General features: G+C 34.7%; 2 protein-coding genes and 1 pseudogene across 11 annotated transcripts; 2 read left to right on the plus strand and 1 right to left on the minus strand.

Annotated features, from left to right (window-relative positions):
• Positions 1-327: 327 nt before the first annotated feature.
• Positions 328-14,786, plus strand: LOC114165110 (DNA-directed RNA polymerase III subunit RPC8-like). 10 transcript variants are annotated; one of them, XM_028049772.1, is made up of 12 exons: positions 1,822-2,142; positions 5,008-5,087; positions 5,305-5,365; positions 5,546-5,661; positions 5,762-5,857; positions 6,397-6,484; positions 7,264-7,351; positions 7,471-7,509; positions 7,648-7,708; positions 7,990-8,079; positions 8,370-8,446; positions 13,083-14,786. In XM_028049772.1, the coding sequence occupies exons 4-11, from the start codon at positions 5,551-5,553 to the stop codon at positions 8,442-8,444; spliced, it is 648 nt and encodes a 215-aa protein (XP_027905573.1). In that variant the 5' UTR covers positions 1,822-2,142; positions 5,008-5,087; positions 5,305-5,365; positions 5,546-5,550; the 3' UTR covers positions 8,445-8,446; positions 13,083-14,786. The 10 variants fall into 10 exon arrangements, with proteins under 10 accessions (XP_027905570.1, XP_027905573.1, XP_027905567.1 ...); XM_028049766.1 differs by lacking the exon at positions 13,083-14,786 and adding an exon at positions 9,160-11,504; XM_028049771.1 differs by lacking the exon at positions 13,083-14,786 and adding an exon at positions 8,655-8,761.
• On the minus strand, positions 4,258-4,973 carry LOC114165160 (annotated as a pseudogene).
• A 1,607-nt stretch (positions 14,787-16,393) lies between the features above and the next one.
• Positions 16,394-21,295, plus strand: LOC114167109 (RNA polymerase I-specific transcription initiation factor RRN3-like). Its single transcript, XM_028052067.1, has 16 exons — positions 16,394-16,567; positions 16,670-16,818; positions 16,919-17,002; positions 17,131-17,202; positions 17,289-17,360; positions 17,457-17,693; positions 18,072-18,182; positions 18,272-18,382; positions 18,660-18,785; positions 18,893-18,961; positions 19,038-19,144; positions 19,553-19,636; positions 19,755-19,842; positions 19,964-20,083; positions 20,455-20,639; positions 20,750-21,295. Exons 2-16 carry the CDS (start codon positions 16,705-16,707, stop codon positions 21,030-21,032), a joined length of 1,863 nt encoding a protein of 620 aa, XP_027907868.1. The 5' UTR covers positions 16,394-16,567; positions 16,670-16,704; the 3' UTR covers positions 21,033-21,295.
• Positions 21,296-21,644: the final 349 nt, after the last annotated feature.

Here is a 21,644-nt window from a genome sequence, read left to right on the forward strand (position 1 = left end):
ATTTATTAAAATTAAAATAAAAAATATAAAAATATTAAAAAATATCAAGATAAGTAAATAATTTTATAAAAAATTTAAAAAAAATTGTTAACTTTTAAAAATTTAACAAATAATTATATTGTAAAAAATAAAATTGGAATTATAAAATATAGATAAAAAAATGAAATTATCTTTATATATATAATTATAGATGATTGTTTTTTTTCTCAATAGTAAATAAAGTTTAACTTTGTTTTTGGTGGTTTTCAATATTTTATTTTCTTAGTTTTTTAAGTTGGTCACCGGTAAAAACGTGGGACTGACATTTTGATCCCATGACTCACTGAATCATTCTTACGCACTACCGCCTAGCTTAGGTTTCACTGAATCAACCGCCACCTCCAACCAACTTCTTCTCCTTTATTCTCCGTCCCCATCACGCCACCTCACATAATTTCTTCCTCTCTCCAATCCATCTTCAAGAGGCTCGATTCACAGCTTCCAACGCCGGCGAAGCACCCTCCTTCAATTCCAAGTAGAGGATCGAAACCCCACTAGAAGAGAACAACACGGCGCGGCGAGTAGAGACTAACCCTAATCTGCCAGGTGGAGGAGAAGAAGGAACCTAACTACAGTGAGTTTTTTTTTTTATTAAGCAACAACGATCAATTGCGTCGTTTTGCGTTAAAATAGAAAACCCCTATAGACTCGCCAACTAAGTCTTGCTCCAAAAACGAGTCTGCTTGGGTATCAACTGAGTTTGATTGATAATCATGGCTGTGATTATTATCATTGTTGTTGTTGATTGTTTGGAATACAGTGGTTACATGGTATGACCTGTCATTGAATCATTTGCTCATTCCATTTTCATATGAGTTCCGGCATGTGTGCAACATGCTTTGCTTCTAATTATACCGTTCAGTTGGCCAATGATTTTGTAAGCTATCTCTCTACTCTACCCATGGTTTCGTATTGTATCAAATTTTATAAAAAACATGTAATGAAAGTTCAAGACCAAGAAAACAGATTTCCCATTGGCTCAAATATTACTTTAGTGCACAAACGCATGAAAAATGGTGCCAAAAAAAGCCTGGTGCATCTTCAATTCTCCGGAAACATGTGATTTTATTATTATTATTATTATTATTATTATTTTAGATTTTATTTTTGCCTTTATGATTATTAGTATGATCTACTGTACTAAACATTGATAGTTGTTTACGGGATCCTGGTAGAGGATTTAATCAACTAATAGTCGCCTTACATTTTATTTTAATAACGCCAACGCCATTGCATACATATTTTATTTTAATATAATATATAATTTTAATTTTAATCATGTAACGAATTACTAATTAATTAGTGTCAATTTTATGATTTAAAATAAATAAAATCATATTTAATTATTATTTTTTAATTTTATTATTTTTAATATAACAATAATTATATTAATTATATAATAGTAGAATATAATTACATAAATAAATAATTGATTCAAATATAATAATTATGATGTTAAATTTTTTATCTGAATAAAAAAATCAAAACAAAAAATATGACCCGGGCACGGGTCTCATACTAGTGACTTACTGAAACACAGAACAGGTGCAAAATTTTTTCACATCCCTTCCTCAGACTAGAGATGGTAAAATGGGCCGGGCCCAATGGGCCGGCCCGTTAGCCCGACAAAAAAAACACGGATCGAGTCAAGAAATTTAACCTGCCAACCCAATACAGCCCGACCCGTCAAGCCCGCTGGCCCGTCGGACCAACCCGTGGGCCAAAACGGGCCAGTCCGCGGCCCGTACCAATTAATTAAAAAAATGGCACGTGCATATTTCAGCATCCCTCACACTCACACACTCTGTCTGCGCTCCCCACCCACCCACCCAATCTCTCCCTCCGCGCACTCTCTCTGTTTGCGATTTCCATTCTCAGGGCTCGCTTCTCTTCCACTGACGTCGCCGCTGGCCACCGCGAAACACACAGGCCACCACGTCGTCGTCGCTAACCATACCCGCTTCTCTTCTCCTCCACCTTCACATCCACCACGCGTTGGCTATTTCGAGAAAACAGCGTCCACGACCACCGCGAAAACAGCGGAGCCACCGTCGGACTGTGATTGGCGGACGATTCCGACCGCCACGACCACCACGAACACAGGTTTGTTTGTAATTTGCGTTCTGGTTCCCTTTTCTTTCAATTTGTAACCTAAATTTATGATTTTCGTAACCCTAAAATTGGTTTCCTGTAATTGGAAGTTATGGTGTATGTGTGGTTGTTGTTGCTGCGATTTGTCCTTGTTTGGATTGGACCCATTCTGTGAATCATAATTGTTGTGCTGTTGTTGGTTAAATTTTCCCCCAATTTCAATTTCGTAGTTGCTGCCGTTTTGGTGTGGTGGTGATGTTCATTTCTTTTTTTCTTGTTTTTCTAGTGTTACTATTTTTTATCTGACTGTGTGATAGGCTGATAGTTGTGGTTGTTTTCTTTGTTTGTCTGTTTATCTGTAATCATGTTGGAGATATGTGGAGAACATGTATTTCATCGTTGCACTGTGATCAAATAAATACTGCCACTGTTTCATATTGTTCTATCATCCTTGAGACAAAAATATGTTCTTCATTAATGATTGAATTATATGATAGAAAGTACCAAGTTGCAAAGTTGTATGTGCCGTGTTTGCAAAGCTGGGATTGAGTTGTTTGGCCTTAACTTAAACTGAAATTTGCTTATACACTGCAGTATATTTGATGTAGAACTATAATGCCACCTCCTTTTTAACTGTTCTGAACTCTAATTTGTTTGAGGCATCTCTACCGGGGTTTGATGATGGGGAGATTTCAGAAGATGCTCCTATTGATTTGGAGGGTTTAGATGCTTCTGCAGCACATGTTGCCAAACAAATTATACAACCTCTCATCCATAATTAATGCTTCTATTTTTTTTTTTATGTAACTGTTTGCACTTTGGTAATGCTCCATGCCTAAAGTACTCTAATTCAGACTTGTTATTGATGTTGCAACAGTGTCTTGATGACTTGCAGAGAGCAAAATGTCATTTATATATATTGTAGGGTTGTTTGTTTTGTGATCAGTTATATTATATACTGCAGGGTTGTTTTTGTTGCAATAATTTTGTTGAAATATGATTTTGGACTGAAAATGTAACATATGGAAAAAAGCCCGCGGGCCAGCCCGCTAGCCCGCCAGCTTGCGGGCCGGGTTCAAAAGTGTAACCCGTTTCACCCTTGCGGGCCAGCCCGGCCCGGCCCGTATAAATCGGGCCAAAATCGGGCCGGGTCAAAACGGGCCGGGCTGGCCCGTTTTGACATCCCTACCTCAGACACTGCGCCAGACACATTCCTCACAAACTCTGCGACTCTTCTCGACTCTCTTCTCTGCGCCATACCCGCGTTTCTCCTCCACCCACGTCGCCGCTGGCCACCACGAAACACGAAGGCAGAGTGCAGCAGCCCACTCACGGCGTCTCGTTTCTCCTCCACCGTGACATTCACGACGTCGCTGGCAGCAGCGAGAAAACGCAGCGCAGTGCACGGAGAACGCAGAGCCACCATCGGACTGCGATTCGCGGACGATTCCGACCGCCACGACCACCGCGAAGACAGGTTTGTTCGTAATTTGCGTTCTGGTTCCCTTCTTCTCGATTTGTAACCTAAACTTCTGATTTTCGACGTAACCCTAACTTTCTGATTTTCTGATTTCCGACCACCACGACCCATTCTGTGAATTTTCCCCCAATTGCGCTGTTCATCCCGTTCATCCGTTAATCGCTGTTCATCCTTAAATTGTCCCCCAATTTCAATTTCGTAGGAATATTAATTTAGTTCTGCGCCTTTTATTTCGCAGGAGATTCTTATAAAATTTTATTGAAAAGATCTGGATTCTCATGTTAAATTTAATCCTCACGTGTCAAAGGAGTGTTTATTCTCAACTAAAAGAGAATAGGATGCTATGGATTCCACCAAAAAAGAAGGGCTTAATCAGCGTGGGTGGACTTGGCATCATTTGTTGATAACGTAAAATACTAATAAATTTGAAGTATTAAGAATAAAAATTCGGATTTACCTAAGATGATTATTGTGGAATTCTGGTACATTACACTCATTCTATATAATGGATGCCAACATAGCATTAGCATGACAAATATTAATCAGACTACATTAACTCTTACACACTTATAATAACATTTCAAATATTACCACGCTGGTACTATTTTACAGTGTTGATCTTATTGAATAGTAGCAAGTGATGAGAGTCACAATCGACCCTTTAGAAAATTGACGCATAATGTTTTCAAAATGTCCTTGTCTGGTTTTAGTAATGCCGCCTTATCCTTTGCATCCAAAGCAAAAGCTTACTAAAATATTCCAAACAAAACACCATAAAACTCAACCACATAGACAGATCAGAAGAAACAGTGCACGACAAGACAAAAAAAAAACATGAAATACCTGGACCAAATTTCGGGTAATAATACGGTCTATAAAGTGGAAGAGGATGTCGTAGGTGAATTCTGGGTGGCCTTGGATGCAAAAGATGTGATCTCCATAGCTGAACATCTCAATTGCAGTCATTTCTGAGGAAGCAATGAGGTGTGCTTTAGGAGGGAGCTCTAGAATCTGCAGTTCAACATAATATATATATACCATAATTCGAAGAAGAAGAAGAAGAAAAAGAAAAAGTTACAGAGACACTGACCTCGTCCCTGTGGCATTTGTGTATGGAAAGGTGTGATGGGTGGTTGAGAGAAGAGAAAGAGAATGGCAGAGATGATGAGATGTTTATAGATTTAACACCAATTTCCCAACCCTTCGGAGACCGGCCCACCTTCCCTCCCAATGCACGCCCAATTCTGTGAATGGTATTGAAAAATGTGTTGTCACCACAATATTGTGACTGTGTTGCTTTATATTGCTTTGAGAGATATTCATGACAATCATAATTGTGTTTGGAGTTGCAATTTAAAAGCATGGTTTAACTTATTCAGTTGTTTACATTTCCACAGGTAGATTTAGACATTGAGGTAGAGTCAACCGAGTCCTTCCCCATCTCAGAAGAAATCAGAATCAAAGCACAGAGTTTAAGGTTTATAACCTTGCTCACTATTTTCATAGAAGTCGTTAGATTTTGTTCTTTGTATTATGGGAGCAGTTGCTTTTTGTGACATATTGAAATTGTCTTACAAATGGTGAAACTAAAGATAATAATTATTTCATATGATGCTTTAATTTGAACCTTCCAGCAAATATTTTTCTGTTTCTTCTGTCTGCTTCTTTTCCTTACTAATATTTCGCTGTTGCAGGGAACAAGAACGTAAGAGGAAAGAGCAGGAAGAGAAAAGATTGGAGAGAGAAAGGGAGAAGGTATATTTTTTCAACTACAGTAGCTGTTTATTTCTAGCTTTTTTTGCTTTGTACTCCTTACACTGCAGTGGACAGAAATTGCAAATAAGAAAAATATATGTAAATCAAATCACAATGTACACTTTCATTCTTTTTTGGTTGTATTTACTCTGGACCTTAATATTCTGTAATTTGGTTCAGGCTCAATGTTCTATCTCAGTCAAATTGAACACAAATTGCCCCTGCCTCCTCCTCGTCTTGTTCTTCCCATTCGAGAAGCCATTCACATGGAGCTTGAAAAACTTTTCTTAGATAAGGTTTTTTTGTTGCTACTGTTTTCAGTTTCCATTTTGAACCATTATTGTGTAATTGACTTAATTTGCTTGGCATCATTTTTGTTTCCTATAATCATGCCAGGTTATAGCAAACTTGGGCCTTTGCATCTCTGTCTATGATATCAGATCAATTGACGGTGGGTTTATCTTCCCAGGTGATGGGGCTCCAACCTATACGGTATGAATTCATGGATTTGTTTTGAACTTGTTGTCCTGCATTTGATGAGAGTTCAAAGTTTGAACGCAAACTTTTATGTTTACAAAGTCATCTTTGCTTCTCTTAAAGTTTAATCCTTAAATTTTGATTAATGGCCACAAAATTGTTGATATGCTATTGGGTTGTATTGGAACCTGCAAAACGATTGTACTTTCTTAGCACCCCTTATTTACTATTTATGGTGTATTTTAAGGTCATATTTAGATAGAATTTTCTGTAAGTATTTATAACAAAAAATATGTGGTAAAATGAGTTTAACTCCAGTAAGTTAAAGTCAACTTATGCACTTTGACTTATAAATAAGTTCTCATCTAATTGTCCAAAATTAATGTGCATAAATTGATTTTGAATTGTGGAAGAAGTTTGATTCATCATACTTTTTAGTTTTTTCTCCTATTGAAAAGTTTATCCAAACAGTGCCTAACTTAGCAACCTATGGCAGAAATGATTATATATTTAATTGTGTCTATGAAATAACTAAATTCCAATATTTCTGGCAGGTTGTATTCAATTTAATTATGTTTCGTCCATTTGTGGGGGAGATTATCACTGCAAAGCTTATTTCATCTGATTCTAATGGCTTACAATGTATGTCTCTGTTTTAGCTACTTGATTTTATTTTTTTCTGTTGAAATGCATGATTTAGTTCCTCAATAGTTCGCTGTTCTATGATGCATATTGCTGGGAGGAATCGCTTTTATGTCATACTTCTGTTTCATATATTTGTTACATTTTACTCACAGCACAATACTTTTAGATACCGATTAGAAAAGGGAATTGTTTAGTCAATATTGCCTGAAAATTTTTGTATTTTCTTCCTTTTATGTTTTGGTTTGTTGCGTTGGGCTTTCATCTTAGTTTCTCTTTCTCTTTTAATTTAAATCATGATATTAATATAATAATATTAATAAAAAAACAAATATAATAAACTATTTAAAGTGTAACATATAATATATAAACTAAATAATAATAATAATAATTAGACAAAAGATTAAATAAATAATAACAAATAATACAATAAATTAATTAATATTAATAATAAAATAATTTCAGAATGTCAGTCATCATGCTATTCTATTCATTAATTTTGGCTCAGCTGCTCCCTGCTCCTATCTAGGAACGATAACTATGAATTCAATTGAAGCTAAAAGTGTGTTCTAAAAGAATAATGTGACTTTTCTATGTAGTTGTTACCAAAGCTAGTTTTTGTATTTCTGTATCTGTAGTGTGACACTGAAAACAACCTTTTTTTTGCTTCATGAAACAAAACCATCCACTGTTTGCATTATCTGAAATATTAACTGATTGTCAAATATTGATTTATTCAAGATAGTCCTGCTTAATAATTCTGAATCTGTGGCTGGCAGTAAGTCTTGGATTCTTTGATGACATTTATGTCCCTGCACATCATATGCCCTACCCAAACCACTTTGTTGAGGATGAACAAGGGAAAAGGTGATGTTTCCACTCTCTAGTTTGACTTTTTGGATTATATTTGAACTGAATACAAGCAATCTTTTATTATTGTTGTTGTTGTTATAATTATTATTATTATTATTATTGGTTGAATATAGGGTATTTTCTAGCGAAGAGTCAACAACTAATTCTGTGAGGTACTGACATTAATTTTAGGGCCAACATCTTCCATCATCAGTAGTATTCTTTTCATCCTTTTATTATTTTTATGTAATGCATACCTCATTATGTATGATCAACATTATGCTTATCTGTTCTTACTGAAATTACATCAGGAAAGGAGTATGGTTTTGGGATTTTAACGAACAAGAATATCCTATTCAAGAAACTGACGTGGTTAGCATTCTTTGCCTCTTTTGTTAAACTATATGATTGGAAACAGGCCCGCAAAATAACCGGTACAAGTATATCGTCTGCATAAAGCCTCCAATAAATGAGGTTTCCAGATTTTAAAAGTCCACAAATTTGTACCAGCCTTTTATTAAAATTGTGTCTTTACTTTCAAATATTAGGGGGAAGAGGGGCTGAATTTTCATGATTAGTATAGAGGTCCACAAATTTTAAGACAGGTCTGACTGGAAAACAAATAAGCTAAAAATTTGTTACCGATATGGCAGATCAAATTCCGAGTTCAAAATGTGAGTTATCCACAAATTCCGGTTGAGCAACCAAAAGAATCAAAACCATTTGCACCTATGTTGGTTACTGTAAGTATTTTATTGATCATCAAACCATTCTTTGCCTATACTTTATTCATTACCTTGGTTCATGAATACTTAAAACCACATAAGATCGATGTGATGTATAGTCGAACTGTACTACCTTTCTAGTTTTAAGCATTCACAGATATACACGACAAAGGTTGGGCATATACAAATTGTTATGGGAAGAGATTGGCTGAAACCCTATTTAATAAGCAGTATTAAAACAAATAGTCATGCCTGACTAGTATTACACATTAATGGTATAGTGACCTATCATGATTTTTATTTTGTAGGGATCGTTGGATCATGATGGTCTGGGTCCTGTTTCTTGGTGGTGTGCAGAAGAGATTGAGGTTGATGATGAGTGAAGGTGAGTTCAAAAGGTGGTGAAATTTTGGTCTGAGTGAAGATGTTAATCCTAAGTCTTTTCTTCAGCCTATAAGATTAGGTTTAGAAGTTGGTTTGGTCTGATAGAAGTAGTTTGCTTATGCCCCTGAAGATTAGGTCTTGTTTAATTTCTTTGCTTTGTACATTGTTTAATTTAGTTCAATAGAATCATTGTTTGTCTTTGATTTCAGCGTCCTGAATTCCTACAATGCTGGAGGATGAAATGCAATTTATACATCTATTTTTGGGATCCATAATTAATGACTTGCATTAAATATTTCACAATTAGTTTAAGACTTATGACTGGGTATTTAATTAGGGATTTAAAGTAATGTTTTTATAAAGCTCATATTAGGTATCATTTATGAACTATGACATATGACATCTTAGCTAGATAGACATTCCAGAGTTCATTTATCATCTACCATCTCATGAAAAATATTGAAAGGAAAAAAATACAATATCATGGGAGGACCAAACCAAACTCATCATTTAAAAGAAATACAAAGAAAACTTCCTATAAAAAATTACACAAAAGGAAACATAGGGAGTTGATACCTATAATGAAAAAGAATCTAAACTGATAAAATCAGGGAGGTAAGTAAACCACTTAAACTCAAGCCTCCTATCAATGTAAACATTAGCTAGTTTATTAACACACTGATTCCCTTCATTTTCTCCATCTATCTCTGACAGAGCAAGGAACAATCATAGGAGAAGTAAAAGCTTGACACAACAAAGAAGAATCACATTTTAGCCAGACACGCCTATACCCAACACCCCAAGAAAGCTCAATGGCTAGAATGACTTCCGTGATTTCAGCATATAAGGAATTGTGAACACCCAAAAAGAAGTGTAGCTCCCATTATACTCACCACAGCTACCCCTAAAGATACCACCATAAGCCGCATACCCTTGGCAACCTTCAAAATAGAAAAGTGAGTCATATCATTATTCATGTAATTCTTATAAGCAGTACGTGACAGTCTGATGTTGCCTTTGATAGTGTGAATGACAGTGTCTAAACTTATACATTGTTGAAATCTAGCGTAGTTTCTCACCTTCCAAATCATCCACAAGGAATAAGTAGCAGCAGCTATACCAGAAAATTTCCTGCAGCCAATACTAAATGTATACAGCAATAGTACATTCAAAAAATAAGCGAGAAATGATTTCCTCTTGCTGTCTACACAAGAAACACACAGAACACAAATACAGTCCCCTAAGCTGGACATCGTTTTCAGGTGGTAACCTAAGATGAAGCAGCTTCCAAAGGACGTAAGATTTAGCCGGAGGGATGGTATCAGACCATATCAAATTCCCCCAATCACAAGAACCATGAGAAGTGGAAAAGAAACTCCTAGCCACCTTCTGACTGAGCATACCGGAATCATCCAAAATCCAATTAGGAATATTAAGAGCATCTGTGGCAACAATTTTCTGCAAAGCCTCCAAACCAGGAATACTGCATAAAGGAGAAAAGACCAACAAGAGCCACTCCAAACTTGAGAAACCTTAGCACAGAGTTGAAGTCTCTCTTCATAGGAAACACCAGAAAGCAAAGAAAACACCTCCTGGAATACCATTGGTCATTGCAAATATTTATCTGATTACCTTCACCTACAGTCCAATAAGTGTTTTCCAGAACAGTGTGATACCAATTATTAATACCAGGTCAAATCGAAGAGGATTTATATAAAGCAATTTTTGGGTATTTGGACTTTAAGAACCTTGATCTCATTAGAAAAATCCAAGGCATAGAGATATAAGCAAAATACAAGCCAACTGTAGAAGATAACCTTTATTCTCCACAATTGCTGCCCCCCTTCATATATGCTGGCAAGAGAGCTGATTCCAATTAACAATGACAAGACCATGCTTACTAACATCAGCAGTCCATATAAAATTTTAACCATTTATCCACCTCTTTTAGCAAGTTAGCTGGTCATTTATAAACTTGAAAACTATAGGAAAGAAAGCCAGTAATGACAGAGTTTACCAGCTGAATTCTGTCCATCATACTCAAAGTTTTCCCTTTTCAAGAGGTAAGCTTGAGCCTAACTTAATTAGCAAGAGGTTGAAGGAAGTGAGATTTAGGAGCCCCCACAAAAGTAGGCACCCATAAATAGTTAAAGGATAATGATACTTTAACCTACATTTTTTGACCCATTTTTAACCTACCACTTCTTATCACCCTTAGATCATCATATCACATCACTCCAAAAACTTAAAATAGATGATCTAAGGGTGATGAGAGTAGTGGGTTAAAAATGGGTCAAAAAAAGTGGGTTAAAATATCATTTTCCATAGTTAAATGGTATAAAACCTCTATTGCAGCCAAGAATACACTTAACTCCTATTAAAGGCAGAAGAATCATCAGCAAGAATGTAAAGACTCTTAGTGAAATTCATCATTGGCCTGAGGCTGAGAGTAGTTTCATGAGGTTAGTCAGGGTACTCTTATTAGCTCTGCAGAAAACAAAGATGTCATCAGCATAAAGAACATGAGAAGGAAAAGAAATTATTTTAGGACCAACCATAGGGCGCATGTTCTGAGAACTGATAAGTTGAGAAATCCCTCTACTCAAAACTTCTTCAGCAATACAAAACATAAGGGAGAGAGGGTCCCCTGACAAACCCCACTACTGCAAGAAAAGTGACCAACAAGATTATGATTAATCCTAATTGAAAGAAGAGCAGACTGATGAATCTGTATAATCCATGGGTTGAAATTTTGATGAAAACCAAACCGCTGAACCAGTGTCAAAGGTTTTCTTGATGTCAGTTTTATAACATACATCTTTCTTATCTCTTCACTAGAACGGCAACTGGTAGATAATTATTTTCATCTTCAATAATGAGCAGAAATCAGATTAAACATGGAATCATTGCGAAGGGGACTATGCTAGAAGCAGTATTTAAATCCTTGTAAAAAGATAAAACGTGACATTAAAGCAGTTTAAAAGATTTTATTTATGCTAAGAGTTATCATCCTATTCAGTCAAAACTTTTAAATAATTGGAAAAAAAAAACTTGGTTAATCAATTAGAATATTTATGATTTTTTAGGGAGGGCAACGAAATATGGGCAACGAAATATGTTTTTATTTAATTAGGATTTTTCGCATCTGTAAAAAGTTTGTCAGCATTAAATCTTATACAGGTATAGAATTTTTTATGAATATTAAGTTCATGACATTCTATAATGATGTACAAATAATGTACTTATCAAGTGATGTACAAGTATTACAATATTTTAAGTTGTAAATTTTTATTAGGGTATATATTTTAGTGAGGATATGAAGTATTTTATGATATAATATGTTAAATTGGATAGTAAATTTTAAAATAAATTGAAAATTTTAAATTGTATAATAGTAATTAGATTATTTAAAAATATATTTTTTTTAATTTTTACTTGAGAAAATGGATAATTGAAATTTTTATAATTTTAGATTTAGATATTTTTTTGGTATTTGTTTTTCATTTCAATTTTGATTTGGTGTTCGTTGACTTGATTAATTTAAGTGCTATTTGGTTGTTTGGTGTAAACTAAGTTCATTTTATTAATTTTAATAATATTTTTTATTTAAATTCTTATGATTACTTTTATTGTGATGAACCACTGATACATTAGTTAGAATTTTTGAATAGGAAGACTATTTTTTATGGCTGTGAATTATATTTTCAAATTGACGTCTCGTGATTATTTCTTTATTTATTCTATGTAATTTTTTTTTATAATGTTATGTTTTTGTGAACAACTTATTAGGTTTTTTGTTCGAATGCTAAGGAAAGTTTTGGCCAATGTTTAAAATTATTATTTTTTCTAAATGCCAACTCATTTAAAAGTTGATGAATTTTTTTTATTCAGCATTAAAATAATTCTTAATAAATTTTTATTGGAAAATTACATTAATTAATATAGACAAAAAGTATCAATATTAATATTTTTAAATTATTAACAATTATTTAATATTAAATAATTTATTATATTTAATTGCAATTAAAATACATAATTTAATTTTTTAATATATCTACTTTTCTTATTTAAAGAAAAATATTTAAAATTGATAGAGGGCTATTCCTATATTCTATACAATTCAAAAGATATTATGACAATGATAAGGAACAAGAGATTGGAATATCAAATTTATTTATGACTTTTGATGCTACAAGCAACTGCAAATTTAAAGGATATAAAGATAATGACATGAAGCACATTTGAAAGATAATTTTTAGGAAAATTAGTTTATGTTTTAGAACTTTAAGTTTTCCTTCAGAAATTAGTTATGTTTCTATGTTTGTGGGCTTTCTTTTATAAACTAGTTTGTTTTTAGGCTCGGACCTTTTATAAGGTTTTCAAATTTTTTTAAACTTATGTGCCTGTATATAAAGGGTACTAAAAATTGATGTAGACACTTTTGAGTCATATTATATGCATTTGTATTATTTGAGAGAGAATTCTAATGGTTATTGGATTAGAACTCTAATTCTTATCAAAGATTCACATCTTTGTGGCGAATCTTCCATTGATTTATCGATATGCTAGATTGTAGCGTCCTCCATTTATGTCTTATTATGCATTATTCTCTTATTTACTTTTGTTGTACCTCTTAGGATTCTGATTCATACGTGGTCGGGTTGTCCCGATGATCTAGACAAGCTCGACGACCCAAACAAGCCCGATGATCGAGACAAGCCTGATGATCCAGACTGACCCGAGGACCAGGACGGGCCTAACGCCTAGGACGGACCTGACGACCCAGACGGGCCCGATAAACCAAATAGAATCGACAATTCAAACAGACCCGACAATCCAAACAGAATCGACAATTCAAACGGACCCGATGATCTGGACGGACTGCACAACCCGAACGACCCAAATGGGCTTGTCGACCCAGACGGGCCCAACAACTCAAATGGTCTCTACAATCCAAATGGACCCGATGATTTGGACGGGCCCGGCGATCTGGACGGGCTCAAAGACCCGAACATGCTTGACGACCGAGACAAGTGCAACAACCTAGACTGACTCGACGACTAGGACGAGCCTTGACAACCAGAATGACTGCGACGACTTAGATGAGCCTAATGACCTGGATGGGTCCGTCGACCTCGATAGGCCTGCCGATTCAGACGGACCCAACGACCAAGACGGGTACAACAACCCGAACAGTCTCGCTAATCCAGATGGGTTTGACGACTCGGATGAGCCCAACGATTCAAACATAATCGACGATCTGAACGAGATTAACGACTAGGACGAGACCGATGACACGGACGAGTTAGACGACCACGATGGGCCTGAAGATTCAGACATGCCCGATGACCCAAACGGTTCTGACGATCCGAATGGGCCCGATGATCGAAATTGGCCCGTCTAGGTCCCCAGGCCTTTCTGATCTTTGGCATCATTCTTGTCGACGTGCTTGTTCGTGTTGTCAGGTCCATTCATGTCGTTGAGCCCGTCTCAGTCGTCGGTCCTATTCGGGTCATTAGGCTTATTCGGATTGTCAGGACAATTCAGGTTGTTTGGTCCGTTCGGATTGTTGGGACTGGCCAGGTGTTGGGTCCATTTGGAACATCGAGCACGTTTGGTTCGTTGAGACCATTCGGGTCGTCCCGCTCGTCCATGTCGTTAGGCCCGTCTGAGTCGTCAGGCCTGTTGGAGTTGTCAAGCACATCTAGGTCGTCTAGTTTGTCTTGGTTGTTTGGTCTGTTTGGGTCTTTAGGCTCGTCTTGGTCGTCGGGACCGTTTGGGTCTTCAGGTCCATTCAGTTCTTCGGTCCTATCAAGGTCGTTGGGCTGTTCAAATCGTCGTGCCATTCAGGTCAACGTGCCCGTCCAGGTCATGGGACCCATCTGGATGGTCTGGCACATCTGAGTCGTTAGGCCCGTTCGAGTCGTTGGACTCGTCTAAATCGTCCTAGTAGTCTGGTCAGTCCCGGTCGTTGGGCCCGTCCAGATCTTCGGGCATGTCTTGGTCGTTGGGCTCATCTTGGTTATCGGGTCTGTTTGGGTCTTTAGGTCCGTTGGGGTCGTCGGGCTTGTTCGGCTCGTCTATCCTGTCTACGTCCTCAGGCCTGTCTGGATGATTAGACTTGTTTGTGTCTTCAGACCCATTGGGATCGCTCAACTTGATCTTTAACTCTGACTTAATGTAGTAGTTTTAAAGGGCCTAACCCACCTTAGCTCTGACCCCAATAGAGATGGAGCTTTGGGGGTTGAGGCCTTTGTTTGGCCCCCTCATTTGGGAGCTCTAAAAGGGGACTTAATGAAGAGTGAGTCAGGACTGACCCATGGATTAGGAGTCAAATTGACACCTTTATCTCTCAATGATTTTTTTTGTTTGTTATAATAAATATATTTAATTTTTATTTAGATATATATTAGATTACACGAAACGATAATAAGTAAGATCATGCAATATTATATTACAATAATATATAAATTTGTCAAGTATACGTAACTTATATTAAAATTTAATACTTGAGTTGCATGGTGATTTTTAACCAGCTTTGAAATTGTTAGGTTCAAAGATTACAAAAACAACAACAAAAAATTTGAAATAAATCGCACAGAACTGGTAATAGAAGTATGTATATACAATGGACCAACCTATACAACGAGTTTAGTTCAGTGAAACAGTAAAATCAGTAAACTAATTAAAACACAGCAATCCCCAACAAATATGGAGATGTTCGATGTGGATATTTTATTTTGTTTTTAATCTCTTGTTTTTATTTTCACTTAAAAAGCAAAGGGTGAAATATAAAACAAGAAGAAAGATTAAATTTATTCCATGAATGTATGTTCGATGAGAAGAGAGCCTTTTTATTGATGGTAATTCCAAATACGGTAGTTTTGATAATTTTTTAGAAATATTTATGTATAATATTTGATTATTGTTTTTGATACATTTTTAAATGACTTGTAATTATTTAATCTTTATCTTCAATATTATCAATGAAAAGATATTATAATTTTGAATTCATGGTTTAAACTAGAAGTAAATATGAAAAGATACCCAAGACTGAAACGCATAAATTTAAAACTAATTGTCGATTAAAAGATGAAAAGAATATATTAAATTTACTTTTTAATAAAAGAATTATCCTTCTTCCAACAATTTTTGTAATTTTATATTGGAAAATGATAGTTACATTTTTTTTTACAATCTTTGACCAAATATCTATTTAGGTAAGAAATATACTATTTTATTATTTTATTTTGCTTAAAAAATAAAAAAATTAATCTATTTTAATTTTATTTGTGAAAATTTTATCAAATTTATTATATATATATATATATATATATATATATATAAAATGATTTTCCTTTTATATTCTTTTATGATATACGAATATATGATACATATTTCAAATATAATACAACTATTGTAAAAATAATAAAATACGTAATATATAAATATTAAATATAAATATTAAAAAATTAAAATAATTCTTGAAAATATAATATCTGTCTCGATATATAATATTTAACATCTTCATCTCTACGACAAATTTATTTTTTTTAAATGAAGATTAAAAATATATCACACTATAAATTATCTATCATTAATTCAAAATACAATAATGCATTACAAAATTATGATATGGTTTTATTATCCACTATAACTTTGAGTATTTTTCTAATAAATTCTAAAATTATTTCATCTCTTATCTCTTATATAAATAAACTAATAAAATCTTTCCAAACATCTTCAATTCTGACTACATAAACAGTTAAATCCAAAAAATATTTTTTAAAAAATCGTATAAGATGCTATAATATATGTCTTATTTTTTATCTCAATATATTCTTTTAGATTTTAATCCAATTTGTTTTTTGAAAATAAAATATTAATTTAACAATTTAATAATTAGTTACATACATATTCTCTATAAGTAGTGTTTATGTGTGCACAACTTCGTGGTTGCTGTTCCCTCTTCGTAGCCGCAATTCCTCTTTCTTCACCAAAGAAGAGGTAACAGCGATCCACACTTCCTTCGTTTTCGCAACGTCGTCGTTTTTGCTGCCACACCTATACCCTTCAACAAATCTACGATTTTTCTTATTCTCATCGTCTCCAACGCGCTTCTGTAAGCGTTCTCCGTTTGATTTAGGTTTGCGTTATGTGCTTATTGCGTTTTATGGTTATTAATTTATTATAGTTCCTTTTTTGTGTTTTGCTTTTGTTGTAGGTGTGTTAGGGTTTGTGTCTGGGGTTTAGGAGAGCATGGTGAAGGTTCAAGTAAGTAACAAGGAAGAGAGTCCCGTAATGGATAACGGTGGTTACAGTGATTCGCAGTTAGTTCGTCACTTCAGAAGCGTACTTGATGCAGTCACAACGGTAAGCTGTTGTAGATTTCGGAAAGTGTTATGGGTTTTGTCAATTCAAATGTTCTCTTTCTATTGCCTAAGGGAATAAAAGCTGGGTTATTGTGGCTCAGGGTGATAGAGGGAATTACGATGAGCTCGTTAGTTATTTGCACCTGAAGAGGAATCTTAGTCCTGATGAGGTTGCGATTCTTGTGGTAGGTTGTTGGTTTGGTGATCATAACTACGTTAGATGTTGTTGCATAGTCTTTTTTTTTTTTTTGTCGGTTTAAATCCAAGTCTGTGTGATAATATCGTCTTGTAATGTTATATCCCACTGTTGTAGACAACTTTGAAGGCACTTTCTGGAGCAGTGTCCTATATAGATTCTGATCATCACGCATCTCTTCTCTATGCTGTAAGATTTTATTTTCTCTGACGTGTTTGGGACTTCAAATTCATCCTCCTTAAATGATGATTGATTTTGGTGGAATTTTTTCTCAGGTTTCAAGGATGAGTCTCTGGAATTATGGAACTGAGGTTATGGATGCACTGCTGGAACTCATTACATCTTTGGTACATGTTTTTTTTGTGTGTCACCACTGGATATTTGTAATCATAGAGCCACGTGTTAAATTTTGTTAAGTTTGGTGCTTGTATATTTGTCTGCAGGCTGTTTCTAATGGGAAATACATTGATTGGTGTTTGGAGATGCTTGTGAAACATTTTGTGCCCCCTTTTTACATCTTTGATTCTCTGCAAACCGAGAATGGGATTAACAAGAAAAATAAAGTTCTGTCTCGCGTGCATGCGGCTTTGAAAGAGATAGCTGATTTGGTGCCTCTTGCACCCTTAAGATTATGTCCAATAGTTATCCAGACCATGCCCAGTGTCTTCAGTAATGAACGGGTGAGTTCATATGATTTTCTCTAGAGGCAACTAAGTGAATTTGTTGTGTATCACTATTATGTAACGTTGTATCAATTAGCTGGATGTCAATTAGCCATTATACTTTTTTATCTTGTCAATTTTACATTAGGTGACCAGTATCTGAATTGTTCACTTTTATATGACAAGATACCGTTTCCTCATCTTTGAATTATTTTGTATCAGAAATTATAGTGGTTATTTATTTTATTTTTACACTTAGTCTGCATTTTTATTTCAAAACAGTATGGTCAAATACATTATTTATTGATATAGACTATGGAGAGATTGGGCAACTTATTTATCAAAAATATTTTAATATATTTTTTTCATCAGGGTTCACTTTTTTGTTGCTTGTAGGAGATTGTCATATATGTTGAAAATATGTTAAAGTTGGAGAGTGGTGCAATTGGAGAAACTGTCGGTTCTACAGTGCTGCTTGCTCTTGTGGATAGGTTGCTAGAGTTGGATGTAAGTTGTTAATTCTCCCTTGAACTTTTTTGTCAAAGAAATGCTGGATCATTTTGACCATTCATATACTTTTATTAAAATGGCTGTAGGTGGAAATTGGATGGGATGGAATCTTGCAAGAAGATACCAGAGGCATATTTGATATGGAGTTAGAAGATATTATTAAATTTGCAGACGAGGATGAGAACACTCATAGTATGGTATGCTTCTTATTAATTTATTTGAAGTTCTTGCTGTGATTTAATGATGAGGTCTTTGACAATTAAAATGACTGAGCCGAGTTTATTTGGTTGCTCAAAAGATATAAAGTCAATTTAATTTATTTTCTCGAAGGAGAGAAATCTCTTATTCCTATCTTTGGTTCTGTATTTTCTGCCTGGTTTATGTTTATTAGTGCATTTTTATGTCTGTATTGTAGTTGTTTAATCTCTTACTTCTTATGTGTTATCTCATGGATTTCTTGTCTTCATTTTACAGCCTCAGTCAGAATTGTTAAATAGGAAAAATTTGCAAGGCAATAAGGTTGTTGAAAAATTAGATAATCTGGTTGTGCTAGCTTTATTGCACCTTGAATCCTGTCAAAGCAGTGGCCGTTTGGCTGAGGTATCCCATCTATAAAATTATGCATAGTTTCAACATTAGGGCACAAAACACATTTAAACTGTGCATCAACATGGCTTCATCTTAATACTCTTGTTATCTTCTGTTAGGTATTCGATATTCTACTTCATTCATTCCAGAAAACAGTACTTAATGCGTACAAGTCAAAATTTACCCAGGTACTGTTGTTACAACTTGTCTTACTGGTACTATTTCTGAGATTTGTGTTCTCATTAGTGCTCTATTTTGTTCCAGTTTGTGATGTTCTATGCGTGTGCACTGGACCCTGAAGGATGTGGGGTGAAATTTGCCATGGTTCTGGCAGATATGTTTGGTTCTGATGTTAATCCACCTATAACAAGGTATTTTTTGTTGTGGTAAAAAAGTTAAAATTCATTTGACTGTATAATGTGGTCTTGTGTAACTTTGTACATACTGGTCCTTAATGTGGTCCTTCATTTTACCACATGTGTAACTTTGTACATACTGGTCAAGTTACAACATTGCTGCAACTGGAATGATAACCCCTTAATAACTTTGTTATATGTGTTGATTACTGTATAAAAATGGTGGCCCTTGTTGCTGCAACTTACTTTTGTTGTAGAAGTGAGCTCTACTACTCCTAATCATGAGATGCTTTTTTATGATTAAAAAACTGGACTGACATTGAAATTGTCGTGTGCCTAAAATAATGTATATTCAAATGTAAATATTTTTTATAATCAATATTTAGAGAACATGACATTGGTAATTGCCTTCGTTCATTGTAGGATGAGTGCCGTTGCTTATCTTGCTAGTTATCTCTCTCGTGCAAAGTTCCTTTCGGCTGCATTGGTCACTACCATCATACAAAGGTTTGAAAACATTTTGAATGTCAACTGTTCATTTATGACCAAATAAGTTATCTTTATCTTGTAGTAGAAGAGGCAAATTGTTATTAATTGATTTTATGGTCTTTTTTCGGGATTTCAGCTTGGTTGATCAGTGTTATGCTTATTGTAAGTTACGTGATTCTGATATGAACCCACGAGCACATCAAGTTTTTTATTCTGGGTGTCAGGTGAGTCTTATTATCACATTTGACCTTTTTAGTTGGGGACTGCCGTAATGGTGATGTCCTTTTCAGTATTCTTCACTGTTCATTATGTTTTTTTTTTTTCGTTTTTTGTGTGTGTGAGCAGGCAATCATGTACATTATGTGTTTTCGCATGAGATCTCTCATGGACGTTCCTAGGCTTAGATTGCAACTACTTAATATGCCTATGGAGGCAATCTGGAAACATAAATTGTGTCCGTTGAAGGTAAGACACTTTTTAGTTGTCACAATGATGGTTTTTAATGATAAGGAAATTTTTTTATAAGCGCACGCATAGGTGAAGAAAATAAGAAAAAGTTAAATCATCAAACTAATATTAGCTTATACAGTTAATTTAATGAGGTTTTGTTGGATTAATCTTTCCAAATAGTTTGTTTTTAGCTTACAAATTAACTAATTTTATCATATAGAAACTTTATTTCAGTTTTTTATTTTCTTTTTGTAAGTATTTATGGAAAAAATTATCCAGATTGACTTCATATTCCTTTCCTCGTGACATTTGAAGGGGTGAAGTTTTGCAATTTGTCAGAACACTTTGAACAAAACTTTTAAGTTTAACATAAATTTATCTACCAGGTGTGTTTGCCTACTGTAGTAGTGGAATTTCTTAGACAGGCAAAGGCTGCTAAACTTTTCATGGCATCAGAATCATTCGTTTTCAATGACATGCTCGAGTCTGATCTTTCCAAGGCTTTTGGTGGGATGGATAGACTTGACATGTTCTTTCCGTTTGATCCATGTCTATTGAAGAAAAGTGAAAGGTTAGTTTTATTTATCTGAATTTATCTCATTTGACCTTAACATGTTACCTGGTTAAGTTTTATGCTCATGCTGATTTTGCTCTCCACTCCGATTATTAATCCATCACCAGCTACATAAGACCACATTTTGTTCGGTGGTCAAAAGTCAGAACTACATACGATGACGATGATGATAACGTTTCCGAAGTCAGTGAGAGTGGCAGTGAATTGACAGATGATGATTTTGTTGACACTAATACAAAAGATATGATTGATGATGATATGATGGTGACAGTTGAAGATCTTGATTTTAACCCGGACTTGAACAAAATGTCTATCACGCCTAAAAATTCTTTGAAACATTTGCGAATGCCAGCAAGAATTAGGCCTTCCACTAGTCCAGAGTCTCTGTGATAGGAATCCAATAGTACGAGGAAGTTCATTCAGAGGAAAAAGGTTATTGAAGTAATTCATAGAGAGCATAGTTAACATACGTACTGGTCATGTACCATCATTTTTTGTATTTATCCTGTACTCTGTTGAAGTAGGAGTAGCCAACTTTCTAAGTTTTGTTTCTAAGATTTGTTCCTTTATGCTATCTTGTAATTATAATTTATGTGGAGGATATGCTACATGAAATTCAGTAATTCTTAGATAATTTGTCACTTTGGCTAGTATTACTACATTTCTCTTACACAGCTGTCGAACTAAAGATGTGAACTTAAATATTCAAAGATTATGTACTTAATTAAAGTATCAACACAATATTAGTGCGTGTTTGGTGTTTGGTTATGCGTTTAAGTGATGTAGAATAGAATTGATTTCTTAACGTGGAATCAATACGTGGTTTCTAAAATCAATTAAAAGTTAAAAAATTCATGTTGAATGAGAAATAACTAATTTTTGTTTCTGTTTGTTTTTGTATTGGAAAATTGATTCTGTTGGAAGATTTCATTGGTGAACATTTTTTTTGGGGAAATTCAATGCAGTTCTTTGCACTAACAATAAGCACATTCTTTTAACTTA

The sequence above is a fragment of the Vigna unguiculata genome, chromosome 10, assembly GCF_004118075.2.
Source record: "Vigna unguiculata cultivar IT97K-499-35 chromosome 10, ASM411807v1, whole genome shotgun sequence".
Taxonomy (NCBI): domain Eukaryota; kingdom Viridiplantae; phylum Streptophyta; class Magnoliopsida; order Fabales; family Fabaceae; genus Vigna; species Vigna unguiculata.

Excerpts from the sequence above, each read along its gene's own strand:
- LOC114167109 (XM_028052067.1), top strand. The coding sequence starts at position 16,705 with ATGGTGAAGGTTCAAGTAAGTAACAAGGAAGAGAGTCCCGTAATGGAT. Across the intron at positions 16,819-16,918 it reads TACTTGATGCAGTCACAACG|GGTGATAGAGGGAATTACGA; the intron begins GTAAGCTGTTGT and ends ATTGTGGCTCAG. Across the intron at positions 17,203-17,288 it reads ACGCATCTCTTCTCTATGCT|GTTTCAAGGATGAGTCTCTG; the intron begins GTAAGATTTTAT and ends ATTTTTTCTCAG.
- LOC114165110 (XM_028049769.1), top strand. The coding sequence starts at position 5,551 with ATGTTCTATCTCAGTCAAATTGAACACAAATTGCCCCTGCCTCCTCCT. Across the intron at positions 5,662-5,761 it reads AAAAACTTTTCTTAGATAAG|GTTATAGCAAACTTGGGCCT; the intron begins GTTTTTTTGTTG and ends TAATCATGCCAG. Across the intron at positions 7,709-7,989 it reads CTATTCAAGAAACTGACGTG|ATCAAATTCCGAGTTCAAAA; the intron begins GTTAGCATTCTT and ends CCGATATGGCAG.